This window comes from Anser anser, assembly GCF_964211835.1.
Source record: "Anser anser genome assembly, chromosome: 1".
Classification (NCBI taxonomy): domain Eukaryota; kingdom Metazoa; phylum Chordata; class Aves; order Anseriformes; family Anatidae; genus Anser; species Anser anser.
The window spans coordinates 156,434,446-156,452,585 of NC_139720.1; the positions used below are offsets into that span (position 1 = coordinate 156,434,446).

Consider the following 18,140-nt stretch of genomic DNA (forward strand, 5'->3'; position numbering starts at 1 on the left):
GCTCCACAATGCCCTCTAACACTCAGTCCTCTAGCTCTGCCAGGCATCGCAGCGTCTGTTCTCCATCCCACATGCCTGCTCTCAGCGGGCTTCTGGCTCAGTACGTTTGGGATACATCCAAATCGACTGGTTGACCTGGTGGTTTTCCACATCACTTGCGACCTTGGACTCCTCCTTTCAAGCCAGCCCCGTGCTGATGCAATGTATACAACCTTATGACACAAATCCTTCTTGATTCAGCATGCTTCTAAGGGAGCGGGAATTGCTATTTCTTTCAAGCATTTGAAACATGGATCAGAGGAGATCGTGTCAAGAATCCACGGAGCTGCAAACCAGCGGTTTTTATCCTTCTTCTGTCTCTAAGCTTGCTGTGTGATCTCCTGGGCACGTAACTCCTCTGCTGTGCTGCTCTCCCAGGAGGAACGAGTACCTAACGGGGATGACCTGTCAGTATGAAACCCTCCGAGACGTGGGCACGACAAGAGGACGGGGCATAATGCAGTCCCCCCTGGTGGTTACCCGTCTGTGAGCCGCCCCATCAGGCAGGTGCAGGCAGAAAGGGCACAAAATGACTGTTTGGGGCTAAATCCATGCCCAAACCTCTGCTCTGAGCGGGGTGCATGCAGTGGGCACGGATGCTGGTACTGCGGTCAGCGGGTTCGCGGCCTGCAGCAGGAGAAGAGCATGGGCTCCCTCATCAAACACCTGCGTGTCGTGAACCAAGGGACCACACTTAGCGAGTGGTTTCTTGAACATGCAATTAAGTAAAAAGATAAAAATGATAACAATAAAAAATTACAAGTTTTTAAAAGACTACCTCTGTTTCTTTTGGCCGTTTTTGTAGCCCCATCTTGTCAGAGTCACGTCACAAGAAAGGAAAGGCCCGACTCGTCTTTCACTTTAAAATGCTTCTTTTTATTTCAGTGGTTGTACATTGGGTGAATGAATTTTAACGTCACAACAGAAATAGAATGGCTATTTAACAGACCACTAGTAGTTATATGCTGGAAAAGAGCAAATGGAGGGGTTTCTGCAACGGTTACCGAAGTATTCATTGTAAGCGTTGTCAATTATACTGTATGAGAGAGGCAAACAAAAAGGTATTTTGGTGAGGTGCTGTATCATTTGAAGAAAATAAACACTGAGGCATCTCAAGTAACTTGAAACTACGCCTCAGCTACAGTATTCACTGTCTCTGTGTTGGCCCATCTCATGGTTCTTTTAGGGGGGTTTATTTGTGTGTTTTTTGTGTGTTTTTTTATTTTTTTTTAATTAAACAAAGCATTTAAAATTTAACCATTTTCATTAGACTTTTTTAAAATATAAACAAAGTTTTGGCAAATAATATTTATACAGAAAAATAGTTTTAGATCTTCCCAAATTTTGAAATAGTCTATAAAATTACTTTATAAATAAATAAAATGCAGAATCTGTTGTACACGTATTTGCACATCTCTGTAATTGCCTCCTTACTGTTAGCATAGGTTTGTACTTGTACAGTTTTTAGGAATATTACAAAGTCATAAAGTCGGAAAGTGGATCTCTTATTAAAAATACATTTTCTCTTTTTGTCTGTCAGTTTATCTGGATGAAAGACCTGATGTATCTGAAGCTTCGTCATCCATGGGCAAAAAATAGTAGTATTGGATTAATTGTAAAAAACATAGAATAACAGTTATTTTGAAACATAAAAAGTTCACACAAAACAATGTCTTGAAGAGTTATCTACATAAAATATTTAAACAACATGGATAATTTACCATTTAGTATTGTACAATAAGCTACCCAAATGCCTAAATTAACTATTATAAAAAAATAAAAACAACTTTGACAGATATAGGCAAGTTGCAGTGTCAACTACCTAGTTATAATGACTGAGAAAGTCTACAAATATTAGTGTTTTAATAGTATATCATGGTGATACCTTAACTGCTAAAGTAACAAGTTAAGATACATTATTTTTCCACAAATTAAAACTAACGCAACGTTACAAGCACTATGTTAATTTTACAATCGAATTGTGATTATTTTTTTTCTGTCGGATGATCAAATCTCCAGCTTTATATATAAATAGATAGTAATTAGACATTGGACAAACAAGATTTAGCCTGGAAAATAATTTCCAAGACAAATAATTATATGGTTAGTGCCTTCAGTCGTTCAGAACAGGCAGTGCTGCCAAAGTTTAAAATAGTTTACAATCAATCTGAAGAGGTTAAGTTAAAATACTGCAATCACTAATAATGTCCACATAGAAAACTTATGCTGCAAACAATTATACATAATATCCACTTATAACAGCTGTCTTGTTTTTTAAACAATAATTTAAAAACTATGTAATTTCTGTGATACATGTGCAACATATAAAATGTGAAATATGAAATATTTGGTACAATAGTGCTTGAAACAAATCTCAAATCAAACAAATGAAATTTTAATTATACATATATAATTACCTTGTAAATCAACAAAGTATTTAAAAAAGTAAACAACATTAAAATCTGCTTCATCCATATATATGTATGTATGTATATATAATATGTATATAATTGTATTAAAGATATCTTCATACTTTTGTGACATAAAATATGTTTTTAAAGAAAAAACAATTAAAAGAACTATTTTTTCTCCATTCTAATCTGGTTACAATCTTATAATCCAATTAAAAAAAATGCAAATACAGTAATGATTTATTAAACTGAATCTCATTCTACATTCTTAGTGTTCAGTTAATAACCTAGATTAAAGTCACTTATGAAGTCTCAGTGACTAAACTGAATTTTAATTAAATTAGAGTATCATACAAATCTCTTCACCTACATCCTTCTTCTTCTCCTTTTCTTTTGTTAGTTTGGTCTTTTCCTTTGATTTTTACATTTATAGAAGTTACTTCTTAAGAGCTCGGATCTTTTTGGTAACGTGACTATGAGTTTGAGAAATTATTCGCTTCCGGTAAGATTGACTGTTGGCATCAGGCTCACTTTCATCAAGTCTGATGTGACAAAATTTAGGCACTTCTGCAAAGTTTCTTTTAAAAACATTATAAATATACTTGTAAAATAATATTTTCAAGACTTTGTTCTTTTGGGGACTGAAAGGGGTATGAAGTTCATACTGTGCAAAATTTTTAACTTTTTTTTTTTCTGCTATTCTGCTATGACTCAAATGCAACTTCTCCATACAAGTCAAACACCAACTATGTGCATCTAAAGAATTTGTGCTTTACTTTGGATTTCTGGCTAAAAATTTTAGACTGGCAGGGTGATGTGCAGGATACCGGGCTTTGTTTCACTTCCTTTGTCTTGGAGTTAACTTGCTGCGGGAGCAAAACCAAGATTTTTTAACCAAGAAGAAAAACCCCAATCGTAATCTGGGTTAAAATCAAACCTGCAACTGGCATAAGTTTTTAGCCAATACAAATTAATTATTGCTGAGCTTGAAAGATTCATGAACACTGAATCTCCCAAGACTAACTTAATTGGACCATTTCCATTAGGTATAGTTATGGAGAAAAGACAATATTTGCAAGAATTAAACTATGTTTTTAAAAATCTTCAAAACTAAATGTTACCCTTTATGTCTTGAAACATCACAGCTGGTATCAGGTAGTTAACTATTTTAGGTCGGAGTATAGTAAGCATACCATATTTAATATTCATATATGACATAGCAGCACTAGCTTTTTAGAGTTTGTGATTTGTCCGTAAGAACAAATTCTTTACTTAGCATGCAGTTTGTGGCAATTCTAGAGAGGAGGAGACAGGATAGTATGTACAGTAGCCGTGCTTGGCCATCCGCAGGGAGGCTTCTTGACACTCCGTCCCATTCCTGCTGATTACTTCAGGATTATCTGTGGAGAGAAAGGAAAGTGTGATGGTGCTTCCAGGCGGCACTCCGGAGAGCGGGTCACCGGAACGGGTGGCACCGGCCTGACTAAATCCACCTCGTACGAGACGGCCTCCCGTATCCTTAACGCTGGGCGGGAGGCCTGTGCGTTTCACAAACCTGTTCGTCACATCCTCCAGTGTGTGAGGACACACGAAGGGGACGTTTTAGGTATCAAAATATCAGAAGGGGGGCACCACACCAGCTGGAGGACGGCCCTGTGAGGTGCCCCTGCCTCCCCGGCTCGGTGCCTCGTGAGGAGGCTGGGGAGGGCATCGGGGCCTGCTGCCCTTCGGCAGCCCCCATCCCCAGTCAGGGACAGCAAGGGGCAGAGGTGGAGGCAGGGCCACTCACCGCTATCAAGCCAAAAAAAAAATAAAAATACATATATATTTATGTGTGTACTGGGCTGGATGTTTTCAACAAGCTAAAGTGCCTTTTTAATGCGTTTTTAGCGACTGCTAATTTCCTAACAAATTATCTTCAGGTCAGCGAGCCGAGAGCTTCTTCATGCTTCCTTACAGCAGGAGGTCCAGGGGGATGGTCGTAATGGCACCTCTGGGCGCCCGGCTGGTCACTAACCTTGCTGGTTTGCCTCCGCCGTGTCTGAAACTAAGGGTGAGGCAACCATTTTGCAGCTGCAAGCTCTCTTGCTTCCAATGCTGCGATGGTTAAATGCAGGATGTGCCCAGCACTCTTCCAAAACGTGAAGGCAACTGACTCAACCAGCTGGCAGTTTTGGGAAATGACCTGCATTTCCATCATCTGCCATATAAATGGCTATCAGTGGAAGGGATGTCAGAGACAAGGGGTGTGATCTTTTACCGTGCCATTGCTAATCTGTACTCCAGACCTAAGCACAAGTCAAGGAATTGGAGTGCATCGCTTGCTCTTCCTGTTTAATTTGGCACTTGACACGTTTTTGAGCTGTATTTGCAGGTAGTATGCAAGGCAGGCATGACAGCACTTTGACCTACTTGTGTATTATGCAGACAGACCGCTGCTCAATGCAATATTTATTTTAAAAGGAGAAGAAAAAAAAAAAAAAGAGGTTTTGAAAATAACTTCAGCAACATACTACCTCTGACATACAGAAAAGAAACACGCTCAGCGCTGCGTGGAAGGCACTTGCTGTAGGCACCCCCGCGACCACATCGAACGCACCTCACAACCCCTGCACCAGCGAGGAGGGCTTCGCTTTCGGTACAGCACCTAAAGCCGTAGCCCTCTCCATCACTACGTGCTCTCTGTACTCAGCTCCCTGACCCCATATGACTTGCTGGCATGCCTAAAAGTAATCTTTGATTGCTGCTGATAATCCGGTGACACTCGAAGCCCCATTGTAATGATACTGTACAAACACCTGCCAGCTCCAAGGGGCTGAACGCCTAAATACGCCATTCATACGACAAGGACATAGATTTTTAATGACTTCCACTCATTGTGGGTTTGTTGGCTTATCGTCTATCTTCTGTTTCCTTTTGAAATAACAAAGAAATACCTTTGCTGAAATAATAAAGCCCTGCCTGTGATAATCCTGGTCCATCTACAGCACTGTGATTTGGCAGTGAGTACAAAGAACAGAGCCGTGCTGGAAACAAGAAGTGACCAACGTTATCAGCACTGGTATTTTTAGCATGTTACAGCCCAACCCGTCAATGTAATTAATAAAGCAGCTTTATCTATACTGGGTTAGCCATAATCACACAAATGTGTTCAAGGGATCCTAACATCGGTTTTAATGGAACTTAACCTGAACTCTACTCAGTTTAAAAAAAAATAGGATTTCAGATACTGCAGCTGCCTACCTCTCCTGACAATTTTTGAGGGGATAGGACTTGTATTTTTCTATAACTTTTTTCTCCTTGTTTCAGAAATACTCAGAGAAAAGATAGAGAGAGATCCTTGCTGTTTGTAGAGAGATGTCCTGAAAGGTCAAACAAGCCTGATGCTCCCAGCTCCTCCAAAATACGGGACAGATGAGGCAGAGGGCTGTAACCTGGGAGAAGGGCCGGGCTGTCCCTGGCACTGTGATTGACCTGGGTGCAATTCACGGGGGGCTCTCGGCAGTGCGAAAGAGCAGGGACCCCTTCCCTGCACCACTCGGGGAAGTAGCAGAGACCAGGCGAGGACTTCCACCACCGCCTCCCTACTCCTGCCATTTCTCCCCATCTCTCAACACTCAGGGAACAGCGAAGACAAGATGAACGCTTTCCTTTTGTGTCCTGCTTATGTGGTGGTGGGTGCAGGGGGAGCAGACAGCAGCTGGAGCCCTCCCCACCGCGCTCCTCTGCAGCCCGTTCCTACCACGTCTTCCTCGCCGCCCCACCACGCACGCAGGGGATGTAACTAGGGCATGTTGCACCTTGGCTATTTCTAGTGCACGTAGGAGTCCTCCTAGGAAAAAAACTCAAGTCTCTCCTTCAGAAGAAGCTTCTCCAGCACAGGGACGCAGAACAGAGGAGCTACGTTTCTTTTTTAACCTTAGCCACAAAGTGTAAAATGCATCCCATAGTCTTTAATTATATCTTCACACCCTATTTCTCTAAAGATATCACAACTCCACCACAGCTACATACACGTGTAGCAGCTTCTGCAACTGTTTTTTTATTCTTCCTTCTTTTTTTTTCCACCGTGTCTGACAGAGAAACATAAAATGCTAAGCTACTTTACATGGAAAATACACTGTGAACCTCTCCCGTTTAATCTACAAACGAAGTAATAAACTGTGATGGAACATGTAAGCTATCTAAGTCTGCATCACTGCTAATTGCTCCATGCTAATTGCACGCTGAAAAAGAAGAAATTGTACAGACCACACCAACCAAAGGACATCCCTGCAAACACTTATTACAGACTCTCTACTCATTACTCGCAAGGAGATCCAACAACCTTCATGCTCCCTGTTTGAAGGATTACGTCTCATGTGCACATCCACACGACTCACTACCTTTGCTGTGATACTATTAGATTCATTAAACTTCACAGCAACTTGATAGAGTGCATCTGACCATAGTAAATGTAAACAACAACAAAAAACCTGAAAAATAAGACTACACAATGAGTGCGTTTGTGTGTGTGCACGCCACACTCCATGTACAAAGGTCTACAAGCCAAGCGTGGGAAGCTCTTTGTCATGGATAAGACATATCAATGTCTGCAGGACTGGGTACAGACGTGCCAGAAAACAGACTTTCTGCGACTGCAGTAACAGAGCTAATAGGATCACTATTTCTAGCAAAAGCAGAATGGCCCGGCACTTACAATCTGGAATTGTAATGCACAGAAGATTTAATAACAGCAAAGGGCATTTTTTTCTGAGGCAATTGCAGACACAGAGTACTCTCTGCACTGCCTTCTCACTTGGTACCTGCTTGAAGTGCCAGAAAGATTGCCTCTCTGTAGACTAAAATCACTAACACAGCACCAGTGTTAGTTACTAGACCTCGCTGAAATGAGTATATACAGAGGGTGAACCTAAATTTCTGCTTTCTAACTGCCAGGAAGGGTTTGCTTTTCCAAAATTTCCAGCTGTAAAAAGTGTCTTTTTCACCTCCCAAACGTCAAGACTTTCTTTCTCTCTTTTCTATTATTATTATTCTTAATGTTTATAGACCTTCGGGAGCTCTGAATGGCCACAGCGGTCACTGAGCCCACTGTGCAGTACACAACACCCATAAATTCAGCCAGGGCAACCCTGGTTACTCCCAAGGGTGATACACTCCTGCCGTGTGCTCCATGGGAATGGCAACCAGGAGATAAGTTACTGCCAGTGGCCTCAGCTTCTCGCCAAAGCGCTGGCCCACAGCTCCACGTCAGCTGGCACTTCCCTCAGAACCCGGCAAAGAAGGCTGTGACCGGTTACTGTTTCAAGATTTACAGGGTAAAACTGAGAATTCGTTTTAAATTAAGGTGGCAATTCCACCTTTGTGAACTCTTTTCTGACCCCTAGGTTACTCTGTGCACTGTGCCACTTGGCACGGCTCACATAATTACCTGAATTCCCGAGAACCACGACTGGGTACTACTGATTTCATGCACACAACTCATGGAATTTCTCTCTGTGTTAAATTGTTTCCAGTTCCGGATTTATCATGAAATGATGAACACAGAAAATTTACCTTTCTGCATGATTTCGGAGTACAAGAATCTTGTTCAATTTAGAGACCTGTCACAGCGGATCAGCTGGAAAACAAGACTTTGCATCAGTCTCCGAGATTTTGCTCTTTAAGGAGTTTTGAGGCAACTTCTCCAAATTACACTTTGCTCTGTAAGCGTTAATACATTCTAAGGTGGGATTTAAGATCATACGTGACCTCCACATTGCAAAGTGTTTATCCCTCTAAAAATGAACTCGTAATGTAGTAACATTTTTAGACTACTCAGCCTTTCATTTTTAGAGCAATGTAGTATTAGGAGTTCTTTGTAGGCAAGACTCATCTCAGATGATTTCAGACATGGCAAGCCTCAGCTGGTCACCCTGTTTTACATCTTGCTAGCCTACCTCAGGCAACTTATCTTAGCATGAGACCAATTATAAACTCGTGATGCTTCTTGTCCTCCACCCAATGTTAAGAGTCTGTGGCAAGCAGTTCACACCGAGGTATTTAACTCGTAGACACCTGCGTCAGGGCAGATGACTCCTACCACAGTGACATTTTGTATTTTCATGTTTTTCACACTAGCAGCAGAATGGTCAGATATAAGTAGGGTATACATTAAAAACGACAGATATTTTCAGACAGCCTGCTCATATCAGGCTGTCTTATAACTTCTCTCACTTTCTAAAAATAAAACTAACACCTAGTATTTCTTCCCTTTGACGTGAAACCCAAGACTATTTATATTTCTCCGCGCCTTTGGGAAGTGCGGCCATCTCTTTATTTTTCATTTTCTCTTAGAATGCTCTTTTGTGGTATGTGCCTTGTTCTTTGTCTTCCAAATGAATGTCTCTTTTTTTCTCAACCAAAAGTGGAAACGGAAGAGTTTCAGCCTGACTGGCTGAAAAGATTCAGACATTTACTGAGAGTAATCCCCATCGTATCAGTTATGCTTGGTCATGTATAATTTTTATGTAACCTTGTAGATGGATTTTTTTTTTTTACCTCTTATTTCTCCATGGCTGCAGCAGCAGCACCTCCAGGGAGCACCAAATGGAGCCATTCAATGCCCCGCTCCAGGACTCCCACCAGTGCTCCCCATGGGCTGTAATCCCCCGTGGGAAGTCTCTTCCTGACTTACTGTCTGGATGTCATAGCTCTTGTCACTGTCACGAGAGCATCCATTCATGATGCTCTAAAGAAAAGATCAAGGCAACTATGGGATCCCCAAAGGGCTCAAGGGTTCAGCAGCATCATTCCTCTCATTTAATACTCAGTCCAAAAGGAGAGTCCAAACACACCGGTGCTGCCAACTTCTTAGCATGCTTATGAGCTTTGATAGGTATTTACTCAAATAATACTTTATAATATTTAAGTACAACAAAATAGGTATTTACTCACTTCAGTGAAATAGGACTAGTTGCTTTTAAAATGAAAGCAATCTGGTTTTATTTATTCTTCTTTAAAGTAATTAATAATGCAGTACTTGAAATTGATCCTAACACACTCTTAACACATTCTACCAAAATCTATTTTAACTAATCATGCAGGCAACAGACAGACTACCTAGAAAATGAGAAAATTACTGCTGTAATATTTTAGGAGCCCCCATAGAGTGACTGTTTTGAATGGCCACTCAATGCTACCTTTCAGCACACCTGAGCTACTGCAATCATTTGTGTTTTTCACTTCCTATTTTTAGGTCATTGTCCTTATCTTCTTGATCTTTAGAAACTGTCATAATGGGCTTGCACAGAGGAACTGAGAGCACAAAGGAGTGAAAGACCAAACGAAGCTGGGAAAAATGCGCACTATGAGATGTGCACGTTCCTCTTGTAGGAATATGGGCACCCTTCTTCAAACCTGTGTTTTCTTAGTTGTCCTCATCCAGCAATTCTTTTTCTTTTTTTACTTTTTTTTTTTTTTACAGAACCTGCTTTATATTTTCCTCCTACATGCCATGCATGCCCATGTCACCCAAGATGAGCCTACCACTACAAGGCGAACACTGCCACAGCAGGCAGAGCTGGGCTAGCCCTTCTCCAGGCTCCTCAGCAGTAAAACCTGGCGTTCGATTCAGATTCCCTTCAAAGCAAGAGATGCTCCACTGCTACATCCAGAACTTCTCTTGAACACAGAAAGGCATCAAATTCACATTTTCTTCATCAAGGTTCCTGACGAGACATGACACTTATAATAGGATATATATATTTCAGTTACTGAACTTTTTGTTGGTTTTATAAAACTCGCTATAGTTATCTCTGAGGAGAACTTAATGTTCCTGACTTTTGCCTACTTAGAGCCTCCTTAATTCTTTTTCTTATCTGAATACTCTCATATTTCCCTGTCCACGGCAGGGAGGTTGGAACTAGATGATCTTTAGAGGTTCCTTCCAACACAAACCATTCTATGATTCTACACAAACATACCTACATATTCTTGTGTGGCACTGCACGTAATATTGTGCCAAAAGTGAAAGGCTGTCAAAGTTAACCAACCTCTGCCTGTAGCCAAAAGACATGGCAGGTACAATAAATAAATAAGTAACTAAGTAAGTAAATAAATAAATAAAGTCAAGCAATGTTTCCACTGCAGTTATGTGGGCAGCCTCCTGCACACTCAAAGCCAAAAAGTGGCATTTCTGGTGTGCAAAATGCTCATCCAATAAATCACATGCTAAGATAAAAATATGGTATTAGTATATTTCAAGGGCAAATAGCTGCAGCAGCTGTAGATGTACAGGCACAATTATTTCAAAGAGCAGAATCCCAAGCAAGTAGTACATCTGGAGCTCTGCACTGCACTGTCTTGTTAAAATTTTATGATGGAAAAAAACAGACTCACAAGAGCTGTGCATACATGCTAAGAACAATGAGACTAACTCATTTTTTCCCCAAATGCCTACAAAATCACTTGACCTCAGAAAAAAAATTTCCTATGTTTAAATAATAAATAGATGCCCCAAAAGACTTTTACTCAACTTGTCAAAGTATCATTTGTTGAATTATTAAAAGAAAGAGCACAAAGGAAAGTTATATCAAATGTAACTCCATTGTATTAATTTCAATACTATGAAAGTTAAAACAGTCTATAACAGGAAAGGGAACTATGTCTAGATTTTTGTTATATAAAAGAAATGTGTTCGCCTTTGCTTAATGCTCACGTTATGTGATACTGCCATCTAGCAGGCGACCAGGGGAAGCCAGGCTTCAGTCTCTACCGGGGTGGGAGGGAATTACTGAAAAAAACAAATCGATTTTTCATGTCTTCCCACTTGTTTCTTGTGTATGAGCATGTGATATAAAACTCTGCGAGTAAGACTGCCAGAAGTCTTCATTATCTACACAGAACAGCAGTCTATCCAAACTGAGGAGACAAAAAAAATATTAAAAGTAAAATGAAGACTTGGTTAAATTTTGCATGAGATTTAAAAAAGAGTTCCTTTAAATTTTCCAAGGTAAATTTTTGCGTTTGCTTCTTTGCTGACTTATGGTTTAAGAAAACATATTTTGCCACATATTTTGTAATGTCAGTTGTTTCAAGGCAATTCAAAGGGTCTTTTCTTTACGCTGCTTGAGATTTGTTGCGGGTTTTAAGATTGAAAACTCTCACTTCTTGAGTCTGAAAACTGTTCATTCTTGAAGTTACAGCTACTTATATGTAACTTGGTCTTCAGACATTAAAACTTGATCGAATTGAGGCTTGTGATTCTTGGGTGTCTAGCATGAAATAGGCAGCAGCAGTTTCAATTTGCCTTTCATACTGTGACACAATATTGCTATTCCAATACCTTCCCTGGAGAAATTACTCTTCAATATCTTCATGTTCAATGATAGTTTAGGAAAAAACAAATCTCCCTGCAAACCACTAAATGCACCTGTTGCTGCTACACATCAGAAAGGAAAGAAATGGAAAATTTTAACCATTCCCCCCAAATGTGTTTGGGATCAGGACTTGTTCCTGTGCCACTCCAGACGCAGCCAACCCAGCCGAGTTAATTGGTCAGCCTTCAAGAGCGTGATTTCAGCAGATGCTCAGAGTGCAGCACGCTCGGTGTTGCCCACTTAAATTTCAAAGCTGGAGTGCTTGGAGCAGCATTTTGGAACCATCTTCACACTTTCTGGAGGCTCATTTTGCCAGCCAGGTGTGGGCACTCAGTGCCCTTTCACATGCAGCCTGAGGGCCAGGTGAGATGTCCATCCTGCATCCCAGATGCTAAAGCTCGCTGGTACCTCCACGTAGGCTCACCAGAAGCCCAGCGCTGTTCTGACCAGGGCTCACTCGCTGCAAGCATCTCCTCTGATAATGAGGCTGAGAAAAGAACCTGCTCTTCTGCCTCTGTGGGTTTTTTTTGGACTTTTTCATGCCCAAATGGCCCTTTATGCTGTTAGAGCAGAATTTTTTATGGGAACATTTAACTTGGGACTTTCTGGAATTTTTAGACCAAAACTTTCAGCCAAAAAATTTTTAGATACCACTACTTCATAGTGACTCTCAATTGCAATGTTATATCCTGGCACTAAAGATGTAAATAAAATCTGTTTCCCCTTCCCACCTTCCTTCTTAAAGTTTGCTTTTAACAATCAAAAAAAGGACGTTTCCAGATTTCCAACTCACTTTTCCCACCATATTGTTGCTCTTCTCCTTGTTTACACATTCAGCAGGTCTCCACAAGGAGCGAAGGGAACAGGAGACAGAAAAAGACAGAAAAAGCCTTTTCACTCCTCAGCAGCTCTGACGACAGCCATCTGCCCCACCAGGCGGCTTCCTGGGGTGAAATGCGCAGCCTGGAGAAAACACCCTTTTTGGGGACACAGGGCTCTATTTGCAAGAGGAAGCAACTGCCACTCCGTGCTTTGCTCTACGCAGAGGAAGAAATTTGCTTGCATGGGGCTGAGTAGGTGCCACAGGATATTTTGGTCTAATGGCAATCTGCCTTTTCGGGCAGCCCCACACCGATCCTGGCCAAGAGAGGTGTTTTCATGCCGTACTTCCCTGCTCCCCTCGTGCCCAAGAGAGCTGCCGCTCAGGGCTCCTCAAATCCCCACAAAATATTTGGCACATTAGCACAGTGTTAATGACTTTTTGAATCTAGGCAAACATTTTAATTGTTCTCGTTTGCGGTACTTGAATGTAACATAACCATTTTTATTTTCGCTTCTTTGTATTTTTACAGATTTTCACAAAACTGAAGGCCACCGAACGATTTCATAATTAATATTTGCATAATTGCCACCTAATTTAGTGTGAACACTGATGCATAATTTAAAACAGCTGTGCTAGATAATCACAAGCCTTAGCATGAGACAGCCTGTTGATCTTGTAATTCTTTTCAGACATGGCTTATAAGTATTTAGTTTTTCTACTAGATCTACCTTTTAATTTCTCTTCCTTGGCTAAAGCTCACGTAACCAGCAGAATTGTGACTAAGTAGTATCTCTAACCAGTATTCTCTGTAATTCTCTTTTTATATGGTCAGTCTTTGGCCCATTTTCATTGCTGTAGAAAATAAAGGCTTGTTGTGTTCTGTACCAAAGTGATGTGAGCAAAACTATTTTATTTAAAGCAATTTGGAAACTGGTGATCGCCTTGTAGTAACCAACAACTAAATAAGCACTCACAGAGTTTGAGGACACAGATTAAAACATAAATGCTGGTGTCTAAACTCCCATCGCAGTCAATGGTGTGCTACAATCTTGTCAGTCAGTCAGTGGAGCCTGGGGATCACTTCATGTGATCGTCTGCTACAGGCTCAGTTCATTTGCTCACCAGGCTTTGACTACTTTGGGCTAAGGTCTCCTCCCTGTGGTCCAGCTGCATATTCAGAAGCGGGCAGATTTGCCTGTAGGTCCTGTATGGTATCTGCCAAGCCCGTCTTGGATAACCTAGACATTCAAGGTTATCTTAGGACAATCTTAAATGTCAGTAGGCACATGTTTAGGCAAGCGAATCAAGGCCTGTGCACCTTCAGGAGGGTGAGCCAGGCTGTTCTCCAGACTGGGCTGGTAATCTTTGCTGCCTACTACAGGCGCTTAAACTTCCAGCTTGCATGTAGACACGTATACTCAGATATCAACTCTTAGCTGTCCTTATTTCAGACTCGATCCTAACCTTTAATCCTTGTAGGACTCAGAAATGTGTGTTTGTAATGTAAATGAAGCAGTAGTAAGGCTTTCTACTTGGAAACTAAAGCAAAACAAACAGAAAACAACAAACCAAACTGAAAGAAAACAAAACAACCAAACAACAACAACAAAACCAGCTGTAAGTATGCTGGCATTATTCAAAACTGGGATTCAGTACCAGAATTTAGTATAGCACTTCTCTCAGGTAATAAATATCAGGACAGATTGTCCTCTTTGGGGTCTGATGGCCACCTGTGAGTGAAGCTGAGCGGGGAACAGTTGATCTGCTTGCTCAGGTACTATCTGGTCCACTGTCTGGTCCCACCATCTACATGAGTAATAATTAAAAGTTTTGTTAAAAATATCTGAAGTGTATATTTACACAGGATTACTGTATTAGTGTTTTAAATAAGGTGTTTACATTTCTCTGCCCACATGCATGCACTAGAGGGAGCTAGTACCAAACCGTCCATTTATGTCCCCTGATGTTATTGAGTTACTCTATAGTTTTTGGAACTTTTTTGGTTCCATCCTGCAAGACAATGCTGTCAACATCCCAAAACACCTAAGTTCATTAAGCCTGAAGTAAGGTGAAGCAGCTTCAGCTTCCAGCACCATTCTGGTGGGAATGGCTGGAGCAGTTGTGTACAGGGGAAGAGGAAAAGGGGAAGGAGTGAGTTACAGAGGGCTCTCCTCTCTAGCTGCTCATACTCCCAGACTCCTCACATAGCTCTCAAAGCCCACCTGCCTTTCTTTGGAAAACCCAAGTGGGGCAGAAGTCCCCGCTCACTCCCCTTTCATCAGTCCTGGCAGCTACAGTAAGTGGGGTGTTCCCTTCATGAGATTCCCACATGCAGTGAGTGGTGACACCAACAGATCTTGTATGAAACGAGTCTGTTTTTTATCAGGACTGAGCCAGAGATTCTCCTCTCCTCTGAAGTACACTAAAAGAAAATTATTTTGGGTTTAAAACATCATTTCTATAATCAGGAAACACGAGAGACTCCCAATTTTTCTGTGTATTCTTAACTGGGTCTCCCTGCATGTATGCATTATGATATAGCTTTTAATTCTACACTGTCTTCTCTTGTGCCTCATCCACACTCATACTGATCACAAAACACAGAGAGCTGCTGGCTGAGAGTGAATGACTGTGAACGGGCCAGCGCAGGCCCGTTTTGCACCCTGTTACTAATGTTATTTTCAGAGAGGAACAATCTATAGAAGACATGAGACACAGCTCATCTTCTTTCAGAGTACAAACTGACAGCATGTACTATATAATTTTCTGGACCCTACAGAGTTGTTAGTTTTTTTCAGCTGTCACCTGAGCAACTCCATGGCGTTTGGGATGTTGATGTTTCCTCCCACTGGTGCTTCTAGGACACCTGGATCATCAGACTCAACACAAGGAAGTACAGCAATCTTTCCCCAGGCTCGAATATTAAGCCAAAAGGTATTAAGCGAAATGATTAATCACTGCTGTGACTCTCCTTTCATGCCTGGCGTTGTGAGGAGAAGCCATGGGAGCAGAAAAGGAATGGTGTGAAGGCTGCAGGTTGATTAAAAAAGTGCAGTAGATATACTGGAAGGAGGAAACTGTATCCCACAGAGAAGTAAAGAGGCTGCAGTGTGGCGCAGACCAGAAAAGGAAATTTTATCTAGATGGGAATAAAGATGTCCACTTCTGAAATACACAAGAGAATTTAAACCCACACAAGAGGACACAAACAAAGGACATGATGACCATGAACTAAGTCTTAACAGATGAACTCAAGTAAACTACCTGCTGCTTCTGTGTTTCTTGGGCTAGAGAAACACCAAGGGTTAGGAACACAGTTACTACATGGCCTCTCCCAGTGTAGTGTGTTCTTCAACTCTTAGGAAGGTGTAAATGAACAGCAAAGTTGGAGCCTTGCCTCTTATAAAGAAGTAACTACTCCTCCTTTCCCTGCTTTCACATATTTTAAAAGTAGCTTTTAAAGGTTTACAGCGGCTAAAACAAATACAGGAGTGAGAAGAAGAGAGTGATGGCACACTGCAGAAGCCAATAAGAAAACCTGCTGGGGTGGGACTCATCCCCTCTAACTGTGGTGGTGCAGAGCTTCAGTTGCTCATCTAACCTCCTTCCACAGCCAACAGAAAGAGGCAGGACCCTCCAAGGCAACTTATCTTGCTCCAACAAGGACTTTAGAAAAGCAGATGAACTGGATGCCGAGCTTCCAAATGGCTGAAGTCAAACAAGTGGAAACCCATCCCTGTGTTAAACCATCCTTTAATTTCAGCATGGAATTATATGTATACAGAGAGAGAGAGACATACATGCAACTAAATAAATACAAACAGACACTTTTACAACTACTGTTATATTTAAAATGCTCTAATCCACCAACGCAAACAAAATCTGCATTGGGAAAGGAGGGGCTCTGCCTGCTGTCCTGCTAGGTGAGAAAATGCACCGAGGCACACCTCAGTCTCCAGAGCAGCACAAGTTACTCGTGTGAAAGTAACCCCTGTAAAAAGGCCTCCGACTGCTTACTGCTCTTTCTGTAGGTGCCTATATCTTTGACTTCGGCCACAGCCAGCACCTCTGGTGCTCAGAGGGCGCAGGAGTCCGTGGCTGCCTTCCCACCGCCTTCCTTGGACACCTCCTCCACAGCAGTGCATGGTGACTCCCTCCCCCAAAACAGCCCAATTTTCTCATTTTCCATTCCCAAGTGCCACTCTGGGATCATATCACTGCCCTGGGTACCACCAAGCAGACACTGTTCTGTGCTCCCTACCAAGAACCTGTGATCCAACGCACCCGCAGACTCTTTGGCCTACCCAGCCAGAGCGTCGGCCTGCTACGTTACCACACCGCCTGCTACATTACCATACTGCCTGCTGCATTACCACACCCTGAAAAGCAGGAGGGAAGGAGGGTTAAATGCATCATGTGCCCGATACGCCTTCCTCCTCGTCCTCATCGTGTGCCTTCTTCATTAAAACACGCCAGCTCTCAGAAAGGAGCGCACAAAATGACAACCCTCTCTTGATGAAAACGCTAGAAGCACAAACATCACAGTCGTGGTAAACAAGCCTTTCAAAAAAATGAAGAGAAGAGAAAATGGACCAGTTTGTGTTTCTTTCAGAAAGTAGGGTGTATTTCAGAGGTAGTATATTTTTCCTAGATCATTATAAATTCTTACAGCAAAATCTGTTTTTCTGCGAGATATTTAACCCGTTTTGGGACTTCAAAAAAAGAAAAAATAAATAAACCTGCTAGTATAACATTATTAAGCAAAACATTTTCATGAATTTCCTCATAATTCTTTGGCAGGTGGAGGGAATCACTCAACGGGTGTGCGTTTCTGCTAGGTCTGCAGCAGCATGTTGGTCTGACCGGGAGCAACACAAGGGGAGGCATGCTTGGGACACAGCCCTTTTCTTTCTTTTGGCTTCTTGCCCTCTTTGCAGCTTGACCTCTCCAGACCTGAGGGAAAACGGGGCATCCCAGCTCTTTCGTGGAAGTGCCCGAGTGTGGTCACAAAGCAAGGAAAAAGCCAGGGCTGAGCCTCTGTGGAGTGAAGGGAAGAATCAACGCTGCTCACGGGGAGCAGCAATAGATACACCTCCCTATGGAGCAGGTCCTGCTGGAGGAGGGGGAGACCCTAGCGGAATGAAAACTGCCATTAACATAACAAACCGCAGAAGAAAAGGAGAAAGTATCATCTTGCCTAGTCTGTCTCCGCCAATAATCCTGGGGAATTGCTGAAATAATGTCCCTCCTTAGGGAAATACTATTTCCAGGTCAAAGATATTCTTTCGAACATAAAGCAGACACAGTCATGAATACCTCGAGGACTGTTTTGATCACTAGCATTTACTGAAAACATTCAGATTTTTTTCCTCTCATTTTTTTTTTAGCTGCCTTGTTCCGCTTGTTATTTCAGACAGCTTCCATGCTTACGAATTAGTGACTTCCACACACTGCATGGTGAAGGTTACATTAACACACCTGAATATTTGGAATCTGCGATGGTCTTCA

General features: G+C 41.8%; 1 protein-coding gene across 27 annotated transcripts in view; it reads right to left on the reverse strand.

The window, feature by feature from the left end:
- Positions 1-893: 893 nt before the first annotated feature.
- MBNL2 (muscleblind like splicing regulator 2) overlaps positions 894-18,140 on the reverse strand; it is a 109,843-nt gene continuing 92,596 nt past the window's right edge. For 15 of the 27 annotated variants that reach the window (XM_083800194.1, XM_083800195.1, XM_083800190.1 and 12 more), the window contains one exon: positions 894-3,850. In XM_083800194.1, the coding sequence (XP_083656320.1) occupies positions 3,723-3,850 (128 nt within the window). In that variant the 3' untranslated portion in view covers positions 894-3,722. Of the gene's footprint in view, positions 3,851-9,786; positions 17,764-18,140 lie in introns of those variants that run through there. The other 12 variants (XM_083800205.1, XM_083800191.1, XM_083800192.1 and 9 more) reach the window with 1 other exon arrangement.